At 39.6% G+C, this 20,380-nt stretch overlaps 1 protein-coding gene across 4 annotated transcripts in view; it reads right to left on the bottom strand.

Moving 5' to 3' along the window:
- The window catches only part of CCDC34 (coiled-coil domain containing 34), a 31,348-nt gene extending 12,645 nt beyond the window's left edge, over positions 1 to 18,703 (bottom strand). Inside the window, exons 1-6 of one of the 4 annotated variants that reach the window (XM_050335255.1) lie at positions 18,552 to 18,703; positions 15,500 to 15,632; positions 13,707 to 13,814; positions 9,036 to 9,194; positions 8,459 to 8,600; positions 903 to 7,837 (exon numbers count right to left, since the gene is read on the bottom strand). In XM_050335255.1, the coding sequence (XP_050191212.1) occupies positions 7,623 to 7,837; positions 8,459 to 8,600; positions 9,036 to 9,194; positions 13,707 to 13,811 (621 nt within the window). In that variant the 5' untranslated portion in view covers positions 13,812 to 13,814; positions 15,500 to 15,632; positions 18,552 to 18,703 and the 3' untranslated portion in view covers positions 903 to 7,622. Of the gene's footprint in view, positions 1 to 902; positions 7,838 to 8,458; positions 8,601 to 9,035; positions 9,195 to 13,706; positions 13,815 to 15,499; positions 16,058 to 18,551 lie in introns of those variants that run through there. The other 3 variants (XR_007631428.1, XM_050335253.1, XM_050335254.1) reach the window with 3 other exon arrangements.
- Positions 18,704 to 20,380: the final 1,677 nt, after the last annotated feature.

Genomic DNA, 20,380 nt, shown 5'->3' with positions numbered 1-20,380 from the left:
CCATTAAACACATACCTGGCATGTTTATCACTACAGACCATGTGCATTTAAATTCCAGCTCAGAAACTGTGATGAAGAATAGGGCACAGGATGCCTGAACTGTCCTTTCTTTCTGAAGGAAACACAGTTTTTCCACAACTGTATTGACATGAAGAAGTACGACAAAAAGCTGGAATGACTTAATTCCTGACTCAATGAAAAGACCAAGCTAATTATTTTCTCTGTGGGCCTGGAAAACACAGTTCAAGCAATCTGCCATCATCAGCTTCAGATACATCAGAACTTCTTCCTGGGGCTCATAAAATAGAGAGCGAGAAAATCAGTTCAGAGAGCAGAACCCCAGACGTTCTGCCAAGAAACCACGTGCAGAAGAATATGTTGGAAAGGCATAAAACCAACACATGAATCAAGGAACAAAAAATGTACTTTTTCGAGTTGAAGTTGAAATTATCAAATAATCAAAACAAAAAAAATGGGGGTAAAAAAATCCCCAAACAATCAGTGTACTGTAAATAAAATGTTTTGATGAACTTCAGGTTCACTAAAAGTTACAAGGGTTGGAAATTATAAGAAATGATCAGATTCCTTGAAACTGAAAGTTAAATCAGATTCCATGATTTGTGTCATTGCCTTTATCAATTTCTTTTTTAACCCAAAAATATTCACTTTTATGTCCAGTAAATAGCACATGCTGTATATACATCTATCTATCTATCTATCTATCTATCTATCTATCTATATTTCTTTCCCTATTTCTCTTTCATTAAGAAAAAGACACTCTTTAAAACAGGAGTAATAGTACAAGGATTTTTCCTTGGGAAAAAACACCTCAGTCTCCACACTTAAGTGATGCTGGAAACTCCTTAAGGACTGAGGATACTCAGGCTGCTTGTGACTCCTCTGTCCTACCCAAAACCTACACAACCATGCAGACAGATTTTGTCTGTTTACTTCTAGGACCCACCTCTTGGTTTTCTCCATCTGACCGTGAATTAAGTTAGCTATGAGACACACTAACAGCTAAAATCTGACCAACAAGGGCAACTTATGCCTGGGGGGGAACTGGAACCCAAACAAATAGAAACTTAGTTTGCATTGAACTTTAGTCTTTCTCACCAAAAAGTGCAAAAAGCACGAGCTGACCCTCAGTAAATTACTGGAACGATAGTTTACAAATCACAACACTAAGCTTTCTCTATTTTCATAGCATTTTGAGGTTTTGTTTATTTTTAATGGAAGTGACATTCAATTCGAGACTTTAATAAAGAAAATACCAAATACAAGTCTCAAAATAAAGCTGTGACAGTGACTAATAACAGACACAGTTTAACTCAAGACACAGCTCATGCTGCAAAAGCTGTGGACTGAAAAGGCACAGACAGGACAAACCTGATGAAGCAGCAGCCCCCTGTGAGGTAGATACCCTTCGAGAGAGTAGTTGTGTACAATGGAAAGAAACACACACTTTCAGAGTTTAATTTGCCTTTCTCAAAGGCCATCGCTGCACCCTGAGCATGCCAGTACATACTCACTGATACAAAACAACATAGTGGGGCCAGTTTACAAGGTAGGGATCTGAAGTTAGGTGAGATGAAAGTGAACACAAGGAGCTTTCGTTTTTCCTTTGTCTCCAGCTATTTGAGAGAAATTTTAGGAAAGGCTTATCTGATTTAAACTGATGAGCAATTCTCACATTTCTCAAAATTCACCCACTTCGACACCTGAGGGGAAGAACAGCCCTTAAAACCACTCTTCAAAGTACACAGTGCTGCAACCAATTCTTGAGCCTGCAAATCCAGCTGCATTTGAAATCCATGACACAGACTTTCAACCTTCCCCTCCCTTCTCCAGCAGCAGGGAGAACTGGTCTTTCCAGAAAGCTGGGTTCTAAACTGTGCCTCCAGCTGCAGTGAGTCAAGGTTCCACACTGGATTGGCTGAGCCGCTGCTGCTTTTCTGCCTCGTGGTTTTTGATTCCCCTAAAAAAACTACCAAGGGGATTTAGGTTGGACTTACAGTGCAGAAAAGTTACCATCTTTTATAACAGGGGGGAGGAAAAACTTTTACAAAGTAATAACTGCTCTCTCTGTACACGGTATTTATTTGTGTGGTATTGGACATTACAATTGGTTACAATGTCCTTTGCTGCCAAGGGTTTTTGGGATTTATTTTTGAAAGGGCGAGCACTTCTGACTTTTAATGTTAGTTCCAGACATTGTTTGAGTTTGGTTTACGCTCTACCAGTAAGCTTCTATTATATTTTTTAACTTATAAACTTGTATTTTTTAACTGCCAAAGCGCATTGAGTTGCCTGGCAGAGTGTGCCTTTAACTCATCATCAGCAACAGTGATATGGCAGCAAAGCAAGAAAAAAAATTAAAACAAAGCCATGGAAAACATGTCACAATATGTTTTCTAGACAATATTTAATTGCAACTGCCTGAGACAGTGCCTCTGATAGCAATGGACCACTGGTGCAGTTAAAGCACTGCTTTGCATGCCAGCCATTACCAAAAACCAGATGATTGAGAGTCTCCCTTATCACTCAGCCATGCACTGTAACCCAGCTCCCTACACCCCATTTCATATGTGTGTTTTCCACCTGGCAATCCAAAGTGCTGATTTATGAAAGCTGGCAGCTTTCAGACATGCTACAGCTTCGGCAGAGAGAAGTTACTTACTTAGCATGGCCTTGATCTAACAAGAGTCAGATACACAACTTGGGAGTTTTAAATCAAGTTCTTTGATTTCATCACAAGGCAGCATTCTTTACCCACTCCATATTGTCTGAATGTTAATTAAAGAGCATATTGTGCAATTCTACAAACTATACACAGCTAGACAAGGATTGTTTTTTGAGATCATGCTTCAAAACCTCATGATTATTCATTTTACTTCCCTTTTGTGTTAAGAAACCGAAGCAACACTAAAACTCAGCCAAATGTTTTTCATATATATAAAAATACACATATTACATATATTAAGACTGTGCGAGGGCATTTGAAACCTTTATGCAAATAAAAATATAATTTCATACATGTGTCTACTCTTGAAAAAGTCCAAAGATAAAACAGAATGAAAAAAATGCTTCATAGCATTAGCAGAAAGAAGAAAACAAACAAACTCCTGGATACACTTTGTAGATAGCATCATGAGCTCGTGAGGTGTGTCTTCTTCTTGCCAGTGATTTGGTCTAGAAAGCCTGCACTGCAAACCCTTCCTGTAGAGGACTTCGAAACAAAAATTTACGATTGAATAGGCGCAAAATTAAAAGGAAACAGTGGCACAGCTTTGCAGAACTTGTGTTACAAGCAAAGTCAAAGCGCCAATTAATCCTGTTTCTCTCCCCAGATAGGCTCTCTGTTGAGCACACAGGGAAACACAAGTCACAGTGCACAAATGAGTCACCGTCCACACATTCATGTCCTGCCAAGTAGCTGTTTGCAGTGAAACCTTAACTGCAGCTCAGACACTAAGGGACACACTTGGAAAAGTAAAATCAGGGTTTTAGCATCAGTAGAGGAAGTACATTTTCCCACCTCAATCCCTCCCCCAAAATATCATTTAAACTGCATCCAAACCCAAGCTAAAACTGCCCTTAAAGAGCAAAAGCCCAAAATCTTGTTAATTCAACACTGAACTTTGAACACGAAACTATGTTTTTTTTACCAGAAATACGATTACAAGAGATTTTTCACAGAACTTCTGACAAAAACAAAAATCAAACCACTTCATTTCCCAATAGTCAGCTAGTGATTTCCATTCACTTTTAACATGGGTACTCAGGTGAGTGACCTAGTAGCTAAATGAGAATACATTACCTGGAGCTGTTTAATCCTTTCTGCTAAAAGTATTTTACTTTGCTTTAGTTTACTTTACTCTTACTAAGTAAAAGTTCATGGGTCAGAGACTGAAACTCACATATCTCATTTTCTAGACCAATGGCTTTGGAATTATTATTACCTGTAAACTATCCTAGAAAAAACACAACCATTTCAAAAAGAATGAGGGAAGTCAAATTCTATAAATTTACTGGTAAGGACAGCAAATGAAAAATAAATCACTGATCTAACTGGACTAGGCATGAAGCAGGTTAATATTTTAAGTGCCTGTACCAAACATTTGAACTGCTTTACAAGAAGATTATGCTTTAAAAGTATCAAAGGCTTAAAGGTAAGTTGCAACGACACTTCTCAATAGTTTTAAAAGGCATAAAGTTGAAGCTTAGTGTCCCTACTCCTGTTTAAGCACTTTAATCCTGAAATCTTATACCTCTGCAGCAGTCTTAGAAGAAGCCTAACAATTTTATGTATGAGCAACACACCCAGACCACCTGAAATAACAAAAAAAGTTGGAAGATTTTTTTTCAAAGATCTGTTTGTGCTGGAATCTCATGAAACATGATAGGCACATAGTTCAATAATAACTTTGGCATGAAAAGCAAGTTAACGAAAAAAAAAAAGGAACAGGAGAAAAAAACATCAGAAGCATCTGGATCCCAGGGCTTCCTAAACCAGTATGAAAATACTTTCTTTGCTAACTTCATTGGGGCTGTATTTCCCACTTCATCTACACCAAGAATGCTGGTAGTTTTACCCTTCCCTTTTCCTTCCTGAGAAGTACAGGAATTTGGATATGAAATAAAACCAAAATCTGGAACCCAAAGGAAACCAAGAAACCCAAGAAATCAACCTCAGGTTGGGGCTGAAGTCTGCACAAGGAAACAAGGAAGTTTCATACAGCTGATGTCAGCTGCAAGGGGCTGGAACATCACAAAGAAATCACTTCTGAACGGTGGAAATAAAGCCACTGGTGTCAGTCCTTTGAACCAGAGCATCAGCAAGAACAACACAGGAGTTCCTGGGACCCATCCTCTGCAACTTGATCGCAGTTTTGTTAGGAAAATTGTACATGGCTTTCAGGAACTGTTATTTAATGGTGGATGTGCCAATGTGAAGGGAAACAGAAGAGCTTTCTTCTTACCCTGATCAACACCTTACCCAAGAGGACCCACATATTGTGGATTTCCTACCTGTGCAACCACGTATGGGGGGGAATTGTATAATGAAACTTGTAGGGTTTGGTTTTGTTTTGTTTTAGTCAGACTCAAGTTACAGTGAAAACATTCCAGCACTTATTAACGTTTTGGCATTGCTGGATTACTTATTAACAACTTGTTGCCTTAATCCCAAAACACACAACCTCACACTGCTTAAATGAAAAGTCAAAGACCCATCTTCCACAGGACCTATACACAAAAGCACTTACTATGATGTTTGTCGAGCTGGATTAAGCACTTATTGTTGTTCAGTGTTAATAATACTGAAATAATTTCAGTTTTAACTTCAGTAAAACAAATCAAAGTCTGAGTTCTTTGTAACAATATCGTTAACATAATTGAAACGTAACTGAATGCATCTCCCTACAACACAGTTCAATAGGTTTTAAGAACTTCAAGTATCTCGCTTTCCAAATGACCCACTCTCCCAATTTTCTGTAAATTCAAATTTGCCTGTGAACTAAACACTTGGAATCCCTGTTCAAGTCAATAAGACAGCCCAATAAAATGTTTAATTCTGTATAATTAAAGAAAAGTCTTTGCATTTTCCCAAAACTGATCTCACTCAACTACAACGTTAGAGAATTGTCTAATATGTCATTATAAAATGATTTTTCTGCAAAAACATGGGGATGGAAAAAAAGCTGATGTTAAGTCTCCTGTTATTTTAGCAGCAGAGACATCAAGATGCGAGATCTTGGATTGGTTCCAGTGAGTAACTTGAGACTCTGAAACTCGATCGACTGTGAGATTTTGTGCACAGAGAAATTCAGGAGAGACCTTAATAACAAAATAACTGAATGCTGTTTAAGTTGCAACAAAGTGTCAAGATTTTATCTCTCTAATATCTGAGAAAGAATGGTGTAAATTAGTTGCCACAACAGCATGAAATAATAGCCTTCCATAGCACACAATCTAAAACTATGCCACAAGGCCACACCATTTCATTGTCTGTTTGATATCTCGTTGGAAAAAATCCAAACACTATTTCTCTTCTTCTGCAAAACCATTATGTGGATTGAACCAGAGCCAGTATGCACACTCAGGAGCTATCCTGCCTTAACCTTTTTTATAGTTTAGTTAGGACAGAACTGTGTTTACAATGCTGTGGATAGACTACAGCAAGGGCCTCATCTTAAAGCTTCTATTTTAGGGCTTGTAAGTCATTTTATGTAGGTCACTTTATTTCACTACAAGCAAACAAATGCTAAAACAAATACAAAGTCACAAATAAACACTCAGGTGATTATGTCAACACACCTTCCTGGTGGCTACACGTTAGTTCAGAGAAACTATTAGAGAAAAAATTAACATGACAGCACATGACTCTTCAACTAAATCAGCCCCAATCCAAAATTAATCATCTCCATTACAGTAAAATGCTGTCCCTTCACCTACACACTCATGAGCTTCTCACAGCTTACACCACTGCCAAACTTCTGACTCTGATGAGACATCTCCACACAGCAAGTTCAGATGGAGAGACTAACAACTGATCTATCAATATTATTAAGACTAGAAGTAGGATCAGTATATTAGAATACTTATATGCCAGAATGTGCCTTAGTGGGTTTATTTACTACGTAAATTTTATAATACGTAATATACTTTTTAATAGTGTAACTTTTAAAGAAGAACAAGATATTTCCTAAAGTGATACAACCATGATAACAGGAAAAAAAAAGTCTTCTTTCCTTGTGCTTTCTCCTTTTCACCATTAATCACAGAATTGCTGGGATTGGAATGGACCTCTGGAAATTATCTAGTCCAACTCCCTTGTTCAAATCAGAGGCCGACTAGAGCGGGTTTCTCAGGGCTGTGTCCAGTCAGGTTCTGAACATCTCCAAGGATGGAAACTCCACAATATCTCTGGGAAATCTGTTCCAGCACTTAATGAGTCTCCCTTTAAAAATTTTTGCGTCATATTTAAATGGAATTTCCTGTACTTTAATTTGTGCTTGCTGCCTCTTCTCCTCTCACTGGGCACCACTGGGATGGGTCTGCTCTGTCTCCACCCATCAGGTATTTACAGACATTGCTCAGACACTGCTGAACTTTCTCTGCTTCATGCTGAACAGTCCCAGTTCTCTCAGCTTCTGTCTGTCAGATGCTCCAATCCCTTAATCATCTTCGTGGCCCTTCCCTGAACTTGCTCCAGAGTGTCCATGTCACTCTTTTACCGGGGTGCCCGGGGGGGACACAGCACCCCAAATGTGATCTCCCAAAAGAATAATCACATATACACAGAAGAATACCTTCAACAACAAGAGAGGAAAGGAAGAAACAATCCTGTGCATTTTATTGGTATTAAGGTACAGTCCCATTACAGCTGATTAAAGATGGCTTTTGCTTTTCCTTCCTTTTTTTTTTTTTTTTTTTACTAAAATGTAACATAGAAAAAAACTCATAAAAACCTGATTGGTCAGTTACCTGTAAATACAAAACCTATTCACAAAAATGAAGATAAAAAAGCACAAAGCCATCTGCTTTGGACATATGACTACTTAGAATTTCACATTTGTGGCCCAGTCTGCTCCAGATCATAAGAACAACTTTTTTCTGAACTATGACTTCTTTCTGCACAAGGATCCAATACCAGGGTTGTTCTTGGGCTTAGAAATTACCATAGGTGAAGATGTATGTGGCTGACAAGATACAGGTCTCTTGTTCTTCTTCATGGTAAGGACACTGTCTTCCTTTGGGGGAGGAACATGTATCGGTTTCCAAGGAATGGGGTTACAATATGCTGGGGCTGGATATGAATTCCTGTCAGCACTCCCTGAAACATTTAGAAAATACACATAATAACTAAAAAGGAACACTTACACTGCAAGCTTTTATAATAACAAACAAGCAGTTATAGTAATCATCTGGACTAACAAAGACACAACAGCATCTTCAGAGAAAGACAGCACAGGCACGTCACATAATTTAAATTATTCAAGATAATAAATATTCCTTTTTTTTTTTAACCCATAAATGGTGTGTTGTTCATCTCTACTTAAATAATGAGCAAGTTGAATGCTCAGTCATTGGCATACTTAAAAGCTGTAGATGTCTTTGAATTGGCTGCTACTTTGTTTACCCAACCACATGATGGATACACATCGAAGTCTGTGACACATTCTTGTTGCGTGAACACATTTGAGTAGAGAAATATTTTTCAAAAATCATTTAAATAAATGATTGCTGTTGTCAGTAAGTAGTGAAGGTCCAAACCAAAACGTGAAGGCAAAAGGTATCACTATCTATAAATAAATGTAAGCAAGAGAGTAAAGGCTGTTCACCTGCTTTATACATGTTTAAACATTCAGAATTTAGGTCCCAACATTATTTCTGTTTTGAATTCAAATAAAGACAAGTCTAAGTCACTACATATTTGTGTACTAGAAGTACAAACCTGTAGACTTCCCGTGTGGGAAATCATAACCATTTAAAACAGGGCGTGGTTTATTTCTAGCATTTTGTAGCCATTCCTTAAAGATTTTCTCCGATCTCGTTTTCTTCTCCTGTAGCTCAGCTTCCCGTTCTATTTCTTTTTCCTAAAAATAATAAAAAAAAAAAATCTAAGATACTTATAGACAAAGCCTTGTACCATATACACAAAATGGTAAACAATTTTTTTGCAGATTTCCAGACTGCTGAATGTATTATAAATATGTCTTCAACTACAAACACATTTCCCAAACAACAGAAAGGATGCAATCTTTTAAGTCTGAAAAAAAATTTAAAAAAACCCCCAACAACCTGCGTGTTACTCCCATGTTTCTGACAAAAAAGCTCAAAGACTATCAACAAAAATGCATTAATGTGCATCTTGCTTTGCATGTACAAACCACAGTGTCTTCAATGTGGACTAACACTGCAACTTTTCAAAGTTTTTTTTCATGTACAACACTGCCATTTGATATCAACATATTTAATATAGGTTACAGGTTAAGTAACTCCATCCAAATAAATGATCAGCTAATTAATACCTTTTCTTTTTTCTTCTTTTCTGCCTCGTCAGCTCTCTTCTTCTGTAGCCATTCTTTATACTTTGCCTCAGCCTTTTCCTGTAAATGCATTTTTTCGAGTTCCCTTGTGGCTTTTTCTGCCATTTCTTTGCTCAGCTTTCGTTCCCTTTCTCTTCTTTCCTGTGTGAAACACACCAAAGAAACAGCATACAAACTTCTCAGTATACTTCCACGAGCAATTCTTTTGAGGAATACAGTCAATTTTGCTACATAATTACAAATAAAATCATTGTGAACCTGAAACAAAATGTAATATTGTAACCTCCTCGAAGAGAACATATTCACCTCTAGGTTCCAGATAAAATAGTTTTAGACACATAAACCTGTCGGAAAAACACGATAAAAATTCTACTTCCAGGCCTCCTTATATTATTGTGTTTACTATTCTGTTATATTTATTCAGACATGTATTAAAACACACTTCAGACACTTCTCAGTATTTCTGGCAAAGAAATATATGCTGCAGTTCTCGACAGTGCTGTGTTAGTTCTACTTGTCAGTGAAATCTACAGCAAATTACAGTTCCAAATGGAAGACAAGGCAAACTGTCCCCTCCTAAGTCACTGAGATAGGCAGGTTGTTCAACACACTTGGGCACAAATTGATAGGAAAATAAAAAGTTCACATGAAAATATAGTTCGTGTTTTGTGGTATTCTCTAAATTTTTGTACATTCTTTAGTTCATTCTCATAGGGACTGCTCCACTGAATCAACCCACACATTTCTCCTCTCCAAATTATCAAAGGGAAAACGTTTCTTTATAGAAAAGAGCTGTTGAAAAAAAAAAAAAAAAGTCATTTTTCTTTTAAGAAATCTTTTACTTGTATGCTTCCCTGTGTACTGTTCTGGAACAAAGAAGATATGTAGTTTTTCACTTTAATACATTCTAGCAAATATCAGCTGAATCTGTACTGTAACATAGGGAAAGTGGTCAGATATGAATACCCTCCAATTTCAATGCACATTCTGGAACGTAAAACTCCACAGAATTACAAAGCAGTTGAAATCTTATTAATATGATTTCACAGCACTGAGGCCTGTACATGTAAACAAAATTATTTACAACTGAGACCAATGAAAAGAAAAATTTCATTTGGAAAAAATAAAAAGAAAAAGAAAAAAGTTGAGATTCTGAAATGTTTATGTACTAGTAGAGAATGGAAACAAGATCTTTCTTAACATGAAACAAATGTTTCCGTACTTAAAAACGCTGAAAAGGAAAATTAATGTATTTTTGGCAAATTATGCAGAGTCTAAGTATCACCTTCCTGAAAAAAACCCCAAATAATCAATCGCCTAAGGTCTTCCTCCTTCATCATCTAAAATTCATCTTAATCTCATTTATCCAGAGCTGTTTCTCTGTCTCTCCATTACAAATATTCCCCACATGCACCTCTCAACAACTCCTGTCTGTGACACACAAGAAGCATTAACATAGATGAGAGATAAAGGTGAAATCACTGAGTCAGACCATTGGTGAAGGGGGCTGACAAACACTTCACATATTTATTGTTTGCTGACTCACCTCTGATGGACATGAATGTAGGTTACAAAACCCAGGATCTTATAAAACTACAGCCTTAAGCTAAGGGTCTTAGCATTTAAAGGCATGAAAACAAACACAGGAGAAAACTGAAAAAGTGGGTCCCTTCCATACCCAGGAGAATTGTTCAATAATGGACAACAATTACCAGCAGCAAACAGACCGGAAATCTTTCTAAATATTCTAAATGAAATTCAGGGAAGCTTCTGAAATTCTGTATCTTTAATCAGAATACTTCAGATGAGTTTAGCTACTACCTGGGCCAGCCCAAAGTTAAACTAGGTCCTATGCAAACAATAATATGCCATGCACACTACTGTGAAAGCCACAACTATTGCCAAGTTTTACTTCCAGTGAGACATCCTTAAGAGAGGGAGACTCCCTGCAGAATTGCAGACTTTGCAGCTGCCTAGAAATTATTCTGCAGACAAATCAGAAACGCTTCCTCTCTCTCTCACAATCAGAACAGCTTCTCCTTCACAAAGTCAGTGTACACCACATTCCCAGCTGCTTCAGGAACCTGTTTCATGTCAAACTCCTGTCACCCTGGCCTTCCCAGCTTCCCCCCATCCTCATTTACTTTCTCTTATACAAATCTATCAAAAATGCTACGAATGTGCATATTAATGTACACGTTCTTCAATCTTCTTTTACTTTCCTTCCATGTATATATCTGGGAGGGAGAAATTACTTGTTTATGCTTGGTGTTGTCAGATTGGGTTTTAAAAATTCTCTTTGATCTTGTGTTCAAAACAGACACGATCTATTCACTAAACCACTAGTGAGCTTACATACATTAAAATATGATTACAGGTATTACCTAAATTAAGGTATTGATTGTAAAACATCCAATTACTCATTGCAAGAAAGGCTTGTTCTCCTGCCACCCTTCCCAAGCACGTAATTAAGGAGAGAGGATACAAATCTACCCTGAGGGTTCACTGCTCTGGGCTATGATCCTATCAAGCCTCAGAACCTAATGAAGTCTGGGCTAGGTCTGTACCTGGAAATCCCCCACCCAAACCAAATCATTCTGTCCCACAGAGCAGTGCTGGTGACTCAGTCTCACTGAGCCAGTACTAACTACTAACTTTTCAAGAAAAGTAGACCTACATGTATGTGGTCAGTAGTCAAAGGATTTTAAAATTTGAAGAAGCACCCCACTTCCTTCCTGACAGAAGGCAGAAGCGTTAAATCATTTTCCATGCAGGAAAAAAAAAGCCTAATTGCCTTAGAAACAGAGGCACTATATCCAACTGGAAGAAAACTAACAAAATATATATTTCTGTATTTTCATATCAATGAATAAATGGACAGAGTAAAATGCAGAGATGCTTCTGTTCTGCATTTTCTACGTAGGTTGACACTGAGTACAAATATTTCCAGAAATTAATGCTGTGATTGGTATTTTTAAGATACTTCTCACAGCAATCCTTTTCCACTATATGCCTGCAGAATGTGACAACATTTTTCTTCTCACAGGTAATGGTTCTGTTTCACAGCTGTTTGCTCTGACATCTCAGACATCTTAGTATCTCTTTCAAGTCTAAACTGTCAGCAAAAACCACAGTACATCAGGGTCTACCTTGACAACCACTGCTTTGACCCAGAACAATAGTTGAGCTGTTAGAACTCTAACCTAGGACAGGGAAGATCTGGATTTCACTCTTTTCCCCAGATGGGATTTAAATTAACAGGTCCCACTGAGAGGAGAAGTCTCCCCTCTTGGGCTGCAGGCTGGGATGACAGGATTCTCTACCCTTCTGCTGAAATGGCCCCACTCCTCACAAAATAATTAACAACTCGCTGGATGAAAGAAAGGGAGCATGAGCGAGCACGGCTTTTGAACTGGAAAGTCACGCTCAAGCTGTTGAACAATCTGTGCTCTTCATTAACAAGATAAAGTACACATTAAACAGAAAGTCTTTGGAGTCTAGGTGTCTCTTCTGGGAGGAATCACCCACCACACCAAGGAAGGGAAGTCTGCTCCAAGAACACCATCATTCATTGCTATCTACTGTGTTGGTTCTAGGCCTTCATACTTCTTACTGCTTTCTGCTTCTCTCATAAAGACTATCAGCCAAAGGCACAGTAAATTGTGAGAACAACATTTTCAGTGAAAAAGCATTAAAACAGAATTTTTCCCATCCTGTACCTGGTTTCCATTAAAATTATATTTTTTCCGTGAGTAAAGGGGTCTTATTGAAAAAAAAATAGATGAACAAAAAAAAGTTGAACATTCACATTTTGTGACTAATGCCTGCTTTGTTCATATTTACTTTTAAAAAACAAGGATGTTAAGAACATGAGTTTCAGAGCTAGCTATTTTGGGATGCAAGCATTCCTCTTCAGGGGTTTCTGTTACTGTTGCAAACATATGCATTACATCCATGCCCAAGTCTCCCAAGCATCCCCATTTTTGTCACCCAGTGCATATGCTCACATCATGTGACACAGAGCTGTACAGAGGCCCATGGAGATCAAGATTCTGTCTGCTTCTGATCCTGGACTGAGGCATCCCTCTCTTAAAACTTAAAAAACTTAAAATATCTTTCGATCCCACTCAGAAATTACTTTTTTGGATAAAGGAATTCCCAACTGCTAACTGTGGTCTCCTAAGAATTTCCTGAATCTGGCTCCACACCTCAATTATCCCTCTAAGCTTTACCATACTATTTGCCTGTCCACAATAGTACTTAACTAAATCCTTCTTCTGGCTCTGCTTGGTGTACAAGACATTGCACACAGTCACTTTACCCAAAATGCTTGGGCACTGAACCTAGGAAGTCTAAAAAGAGCAGGGTACACTGAAGACCAGAACCACAGCTAAAATCAGCAGAAGGCCACTGCACAAGATGTAGGCCAGTTATCAGTTACCTGAGTGCTCAGAAAACAAATGGCTTTGCACCTTAAGGAAGAAAACAGATCAGTCTTGGAAAAACATTTAACTGTTTTGGCATGGTTTTATCGTTTTCAATTAAAGCAGCCATTCATTCAGCAAACTTAAAACATGGGTGTCCAAACAGACTGAGTAAATTTTACACAGATTTATTCAAGCCATGGCACATATTTGCCAAAGCAGTGTTTACCTCTTCTCTCTTTTTTTGGACCCATTCCTTGTGTTTCTCCTCAGCTATCCTTTTCCTCCTTTCACGTTCTTGCTTTTGCTTCATCTTCTCAAGCTGTTTATTCATTTCCTAAATAAAGAAAAAGCATACATCTTAAACCCATGGTGACCATCTACACCAATACTGGAAACAGTGGTGCAGTTTAAACAACGTAAGCATTAGATTTTGGTATTTTTCCTTCATTGAGATTTTGGAAGAGACAGGTGACAGTCAACACAGAAATATTATGAAATACATTAAAGGGAAAAGGATAATTTTTAGAGTACTAACTGGAAATACACATGTTAATTAGGCTTTGGAAGCAAATCAATGGAACAAATTGCTCCTCAGCTTATTGGAACACCTTTTCAGTCAGTAGAATCTTAATCTGCAACGGTACTTCTCTACAATACTTAAAATATACATTGTGTAACGCTCTGCACTGGGGATGGTATCAAAAGATAAGTGAAATGTTACTCATTGGTGATTTGTAGTACCAGAGCTGCAGGAACCTTGGCTTAAGCCAAAGCTTATTAAAACCAAAATTACTGCAGATTTTAGCAAACTTTGAAACGGGAGCTTTATTTTGAAGATGAGAGAAGAAATTCTGAAGTATCTTTACATGACATGCAGTATATGTGCAATCACTTACGTATCTCCAGTGAAGAGACATCTGCTAGGCTACATTTAGAATGGTGTAAATGTTATTGTGTGCTACACGAGAATAAATTGTTTTGGTTCCTCATCAAGACCACATGAGAGGTCCACACACAAACCACGTTTTCTACATAATGCCCAAAATTGCTTTGGCTCGTTTTTTTGTACTTAAAAAATCAAAATAGAGAAAGACAATTACCAAATTAGAATATAAAGGGGAAGTCATGAAACCTTTGGTGGATATTAATGGATCAGAACATATTCCTCAAGCTTAAAGAACTACTTTGGTGTTCTGCTGACCTCTAAAAGACTGTTCCAGAACCTTCCACCAGCTGGTGTTTTAACATGAGGTGGCCCACATAAAACAGTTGCACTTTACAGATAATCACAGAAAGGCGAGGACACTGTTCAAGGTCAAATAGTAAATCAGTAACTAAAGTGAGAAATTATCTAACTTTGATGTGGTTGTTCTAATCACTACCCAACACTTCCACAGTTTGATTTTCAACAACAGTACTGTTTAATCAACTGCAATTACAAACATATTAATCAAGAAAAGATATAGTACTCTCATTTAATTGTGCCCCAGCCCTGGTGTTCAAGAACTGTTCATTTGCAAGGGGGCAAAAGATAGAATGAGGAGGGAGAAAACACTGTAACAGGGACCCCCATGCTGGGAAAGGACACCAAACAGCTGTAAAATTACACACTAAGTGGGTAACACTACTGTGGCTCCAATCTAACCGAGCAGCTTGGCACACACAGCCAGCACACACCCTGCTGTGCTTTACTCCCTCCGTGCAGGTGTGTGTACCCGAGATGAAAATCGAGGTGCCAGTCAGGTAATTATGTTTTAATCTTTTAAACTCGAACCATCACCTGACAGCTGGACAGGCAAATTATTACACAGTACCACTTCAGTGGAGCACAACATTTAGCAGAAGGGAATGCACACAACATGACTCGTGCCAACACTGTCAAACACAAACACGATGGAGGCCCAAGACACTAAAAAAACAAAAGTGGACAACACTACTCATGTTTCCACAAAGGAAAAAAATCCTTGGTGTTTCCTGTCTTCTGTTAGATTTCACATCAGGCCAATGGGGTGTATTCACCTCTTCAGCTCTAGCCTGGAAGCGGGCACGCAGTTCCTTCTCTTTGCCAATGAACCATTCTTCCCATGGTGAAAGATTATCTTTCAAAGGTGACTCTTTTGCCCCCTCTGCTATTTCTGAGTCTTCAGCCTTCCTGAATTAAAAATGAGAAACATAAGAGAATATTATCTGTAATGTATTGGATTGAAAGGTTAAGCAATGCTACTGTCTTGAAAAACTACATTTATGGCATAATGTGACAACAATGACATCATTTTTCTACTTGCTCAGTAACCTCCTTAACTGATAAATGGCATTTATAGTGCACCTCTGACCACCCCCCTTATATTCTACACTCTACTTGTTAAATTCTAGCTTGTTAGTGATTTCCACACCCCTGGCACAGCCCTTGCCCTCCCCACTCTAAACTGTGGAACAGATTCAATCATTACCTTCTAGAACCTAAACAAAAAAGAACACCACTAACATCAGAGTGTCACCTTCCTTCTCACACACGGAAAACAAGGAAAACCAGACCAAAATTAACATCCTGTCCTTGCCCACGGAGAGGCTTCATGTGTCAAGTAAACCTTAGCACAAGCAAGAAAGAAAAGAACATTTTTTCTTCTTTCAAGTATCATGGATTCATGATCTCAAGCCATCTCAGCATTTAGTCTAAGAGAGAAAGTTTTCCACCTTAAAAAGCTTTCACAGAAAACACACTTAAGAAATGCAGAAAGCATACAATACTTGAGGGTACTATACAAGGTTCTATCAGACTTTTCAGAGAATACCTTACATAACTCACTCATAACTCCTTTACTCATGAATAACGCAGCAGTCCTAGCCCCAGGTCAGAAATATCTTTTATAATGTTCTATACACACACACTATTTCTTAAGTAAGACAGCATATTAGGCTCAAAGTCAACAAATTTCTGTGATGGGAAGCATTTGGGGACAATATCAATGCCAAGGAGTTTTGTCCTGTTAGAAAATAACTCTCTGAAGGTTTATTAAAGATAAGGATAAAAGTATTCTGCATTCAAATTCAGGAAAAAACCCCACAACTTTGTACAGACTTGACGTTTTGGGCAGGGATACTTCCTCAATGCATTCCTTTGCTTTGTATGATTTGCATTATGGCACCTAGTGCTAGAACAAGGCTGACACATTAAATCAAACTTAGAACAAGTACTAGGAGAAGGAACAAATTAAGAAAAATAACATTTACTATGTGTTTTCTTGCATCAGTAATTATGAAGTTCAAGCTGCCAACTTCTCAAAAAAATGATTCACAGGAATAGATTAAAAATTTATTGTAGACAAATAAGCATGGAGCTTCAACAGAAGAAAATACACTCAATATGAAGACCTCAGTATGAATTTAGGAGAAACACCTCCCCAGTACCGTGTCCCAAGCTCTCACATTGCACCAGAAGGCAGACACATTTGGCATTAGAAGTGAAGTCTGATTAACAGAAAACACTGTGATAATCATTTGCCATATATTGATGTCACACCATCAAACACAACACTGCTGGTCCACAGTGAAAAGTAGGAAAATGCCTAAACACCGTTTCACAGGGCCTTGTTTACATCCTTTCTCTTCTGCAAATATTGCCATTTCCCACACTGAATGTCTGCCTCCAGCTGATTTTTGTGTCGTTTTAAGAGGACGACAACAACAACAAAAAGATTCAGAGCGTGTGCGTGCGTGGGGAGGGCAGTGGCTACGGAAGAAGTGTTTTTTGTTATTATACTTTTTGAGATCCTGGCACCTATACCTGGAATCTGCTGTGTGAAGATTTGGTAGGCACTCAGCACAACACAGCAGCAGCGTTACTCAGAAGTGGTGTCTGCATGAGAGAAGTATATATTGGGTGTATATATATATATATTAATTAGACTGTGCTAACTCAGGCCTAAGAGAGGTCGTCTTCGATCGCATCTTAGTGCTGCCAGAGAATACTGCAGCAACAGGCCCCAAAACTGAGAGCTGTTTCAAAGAGCATCTCAAGCTGTAAAGACATGCTGCAGCTTGAACCAGGTGCTACTGAACTTCAAGGTAAATGAAAAAAAAAAAATTATTCCTGGGAAGAAGTAAATGGTGACGTAACAGAAGAGCTGAGAGAGAAGGGACCGTAAACTGGCTGATACCTTTTTCGTTCTGAAGCTTCTGACTTTGCTTCAACATGCTTTTCCTGAACTCTTAGCGCCCTTTTCAAGAAAAGCTCGTAAGCAAAGTTCAGTGTGGTCCATATTCCTCCGTTTGAGAACCACGCTGGAACCCTCAACCCTGGCCCCACTCTGCACTTTTAGCTCAGTTCAGCCTTACTGGTTACGTTCACCACCAGTTAATGCACAAGTCTGTTAAGTTTCCATGGCAAAGTCTGTATTCCAGAGTAAGACAGACACTGCCTGCTCCTCCTCCTTTTGTTTTAAAGGGAGGAGTCAAAATTTATTTATTCTCCTGTCAAGCTGGTGAGATGCCAAGTAAAAAGGAGACACGCTAGGCTTGCACGTAATTCAAAGGGAGTGAAATTAAACCACAGGAGAGGGCACTGTGCAATGCATACAGGCAACACTGACTCTGGACACTCAGCTACACACACTAGGTGAAAAAGAGAGCCCTTTGGTCTCCAAGGACTTTTAAAAGGATGACAGGAAAGGCTGCAGCTTTTTCTCTGGCAAAAGACCCCGAAGCTGGGGTCAACTGCTTGTGAGACGGTTTACAACCCCCAAAAAAACACTCAGCTGCCCCCCCGAGACGACTTTCCAAGATAAAGGGAAAAAGAAAAACAACAAAACCAAACAACCAAACAAACAACCCCCCCAAAAAACAAAACAAACAACAACAAAACAAACAAACAACAACAAAACAAACAAACAAAACCCCATGCAAACCAAAACGGCACAATAAAGCGCTTATCTATGCAAACAAGTGTATATATTTATGTAAGACAAGCCCCTGTCCCCAGGGTCCCCAGCGGAGGGAAGGAGGGAGGGATGGAGGTGACCGCGGGGGCAGCGCGGGGCTCGCCGGGGCAGCGCGGTCACAGCCCCAGCGTTACCTCCGGCCCGGAGCCGCCCGCTCCTCCTCCTCCTCCTCTCCGCCTCCTCCTCCTCCTCCTCGCCGCTCGGGGAGCCGCCGGAGGGCCCGGGGGGCTCCTGATGGCCGGCGGCGGGGGAGCGGGGCGGGCTGAGGGCGCTGTCCCCGCTCATGGCGGGGCGGCCCCTGCGGTTACGGGCGGGCCCGGCCCTCCCGGCGGCACCCGCGGCCCCCGCAGCCCCGGCAACCGGGACCGCCTCAGCGCCCGGCCCCGCCTCGGCCCCGCCGCCTCAGCGCGGCGGTGACTCGCAGTCTGTTCCCTAGGAACTCCCTCCACAGCCGTCCTTTTCTCAGCAGCGTTTCTGCGCGCGTACCAGCTCAGTAAATAAATAAATAAATAAACAAACCAGCAGCCTCGCCTGCAGGTGACACACCGGTGGGTCAAGGAGGAGGCCCCTTAACGTTTGCTGGCTGCCCAGTCAGAGTCTGTAACCCAGTGCTTGTTGTCTTGAATCGCAAAAAAAAGAGCACGTTTCGGTCACACCCCGTTGCTATCTCGTTTCTGATTTAAAATTCTAAAGGCTTTTCGGTTGTCATACATCTCTGCTGGGCAAATGGTGTCCTTTCCCCTTCTCTCAGTTGATTCTCCAATGAGCAACAGCTATTTGTTAGAAATAGATCAGATCCCATATATATATATATATATATATATTCCTATCCTTGTTTGCCAGTAGATTTTTTTGCCAGTAGATTTTTTTGGTCAATATTTGTGTGGTTCCAAACCCCAGGCGCGCAATCCCTTCTTCACTGCTGCTGCTGGGCCACCTTGACCCAGGATCAGCAACAAACCTGTATCACCAAAGCTTTTCATTGCCTTCAGATTTCATCCACCAAGGAGAAAACTGCTGATTAACACTGGGCAAATTTTTATGAAACTTCACTGGGTCATTTTGCTGTGGCTGACTACGCAGAAGCATTACTGATATTAACATGAAATACAGAAGTTTGAAGGTGATTGTAAATTTGGTCGCTATATTAACTATTCTTACCAAGATTCTCCAAGTATATGAGTTTAACAAGAAATATATCTTCAGCTGGATAAATGTTAAATGTAAAAAAATGCCCAAATGATCATAATTTGGAAATTTTAAGATGGGCAGTTTGGTGCTTGGGCTGCAGAGCCACAAGCACCCCAGTCCATAATTTCTCTGCCAAAAGGGCTGCATCTCTCCTGTCTCTCAGGAGCACATACTTCCCCCTCCCTCTTGCTCACCAGACCCTCCACTGACCCACAAAACCTTACTAACGCTGTAGAAAACTCTTTGGGCAAGCAAACTCTTTGGTCTGAGCAAGTTAAAGCTTAGGGACATGTGTGACATCTGCTGAGGCCAAAACCAGGCAAGACCCAGGAATGGAGAGCCACAAGCTAGAAGGGAGAGGCAGAGGTGACTTTCCCCTTCCAATGGTGGAGCTTCTGCATTTTTCTTACCATCTCATGGGAACTGCAGCTTTGGCAGGTTGGAGAAATATCATTACGGTTCCTGAAAGAAAAAAACCCCAAATACTGCCCCATCGCTGATCATATGTGCTGATAACCACTTGATCGTCTGGAATGGTTTTCCAGCAAGCTGAAAAAAACCCACAAAAAAGGCCTGAATGCCTCTCTGATCCAAGCATCCCCAGAATATTGACGACATCACCATGCAGCAAATTGATGCTGATGATGCTGAAATGACTCCAGCCACTTGTGGGAGATTATTTGATGATAATCAGGCTCAACAAAGAAGCAAGTATGACCAGCCACGGTGTCTAAAAAATGAATGACACCTCTTGAAATAATTTAAAATCATT

The sequence above is a fragment of the Myiozetetes cayanensis genome, unplaced genomic scaffold (assembly GCF_022539395.1).
Source record: "Myiozetetes cayanensis isolate MyiCay16 unplaced genomic scaffold, myiCay2020 scf6-25, whole genome shotgun sequence".
Classification (NCBI taxonomy): domain Eukaryota; kingdom Metazoa; phylum Chordata; class Aves; order Passeriformes; family Tyrannidae; genus Myiozetetes; species Myiozetetes cayanensis.
Note: the sequence above shows the minus strand (reverse complement) of the source record. Positions and strands in the feature narration are given on the sequence as shown.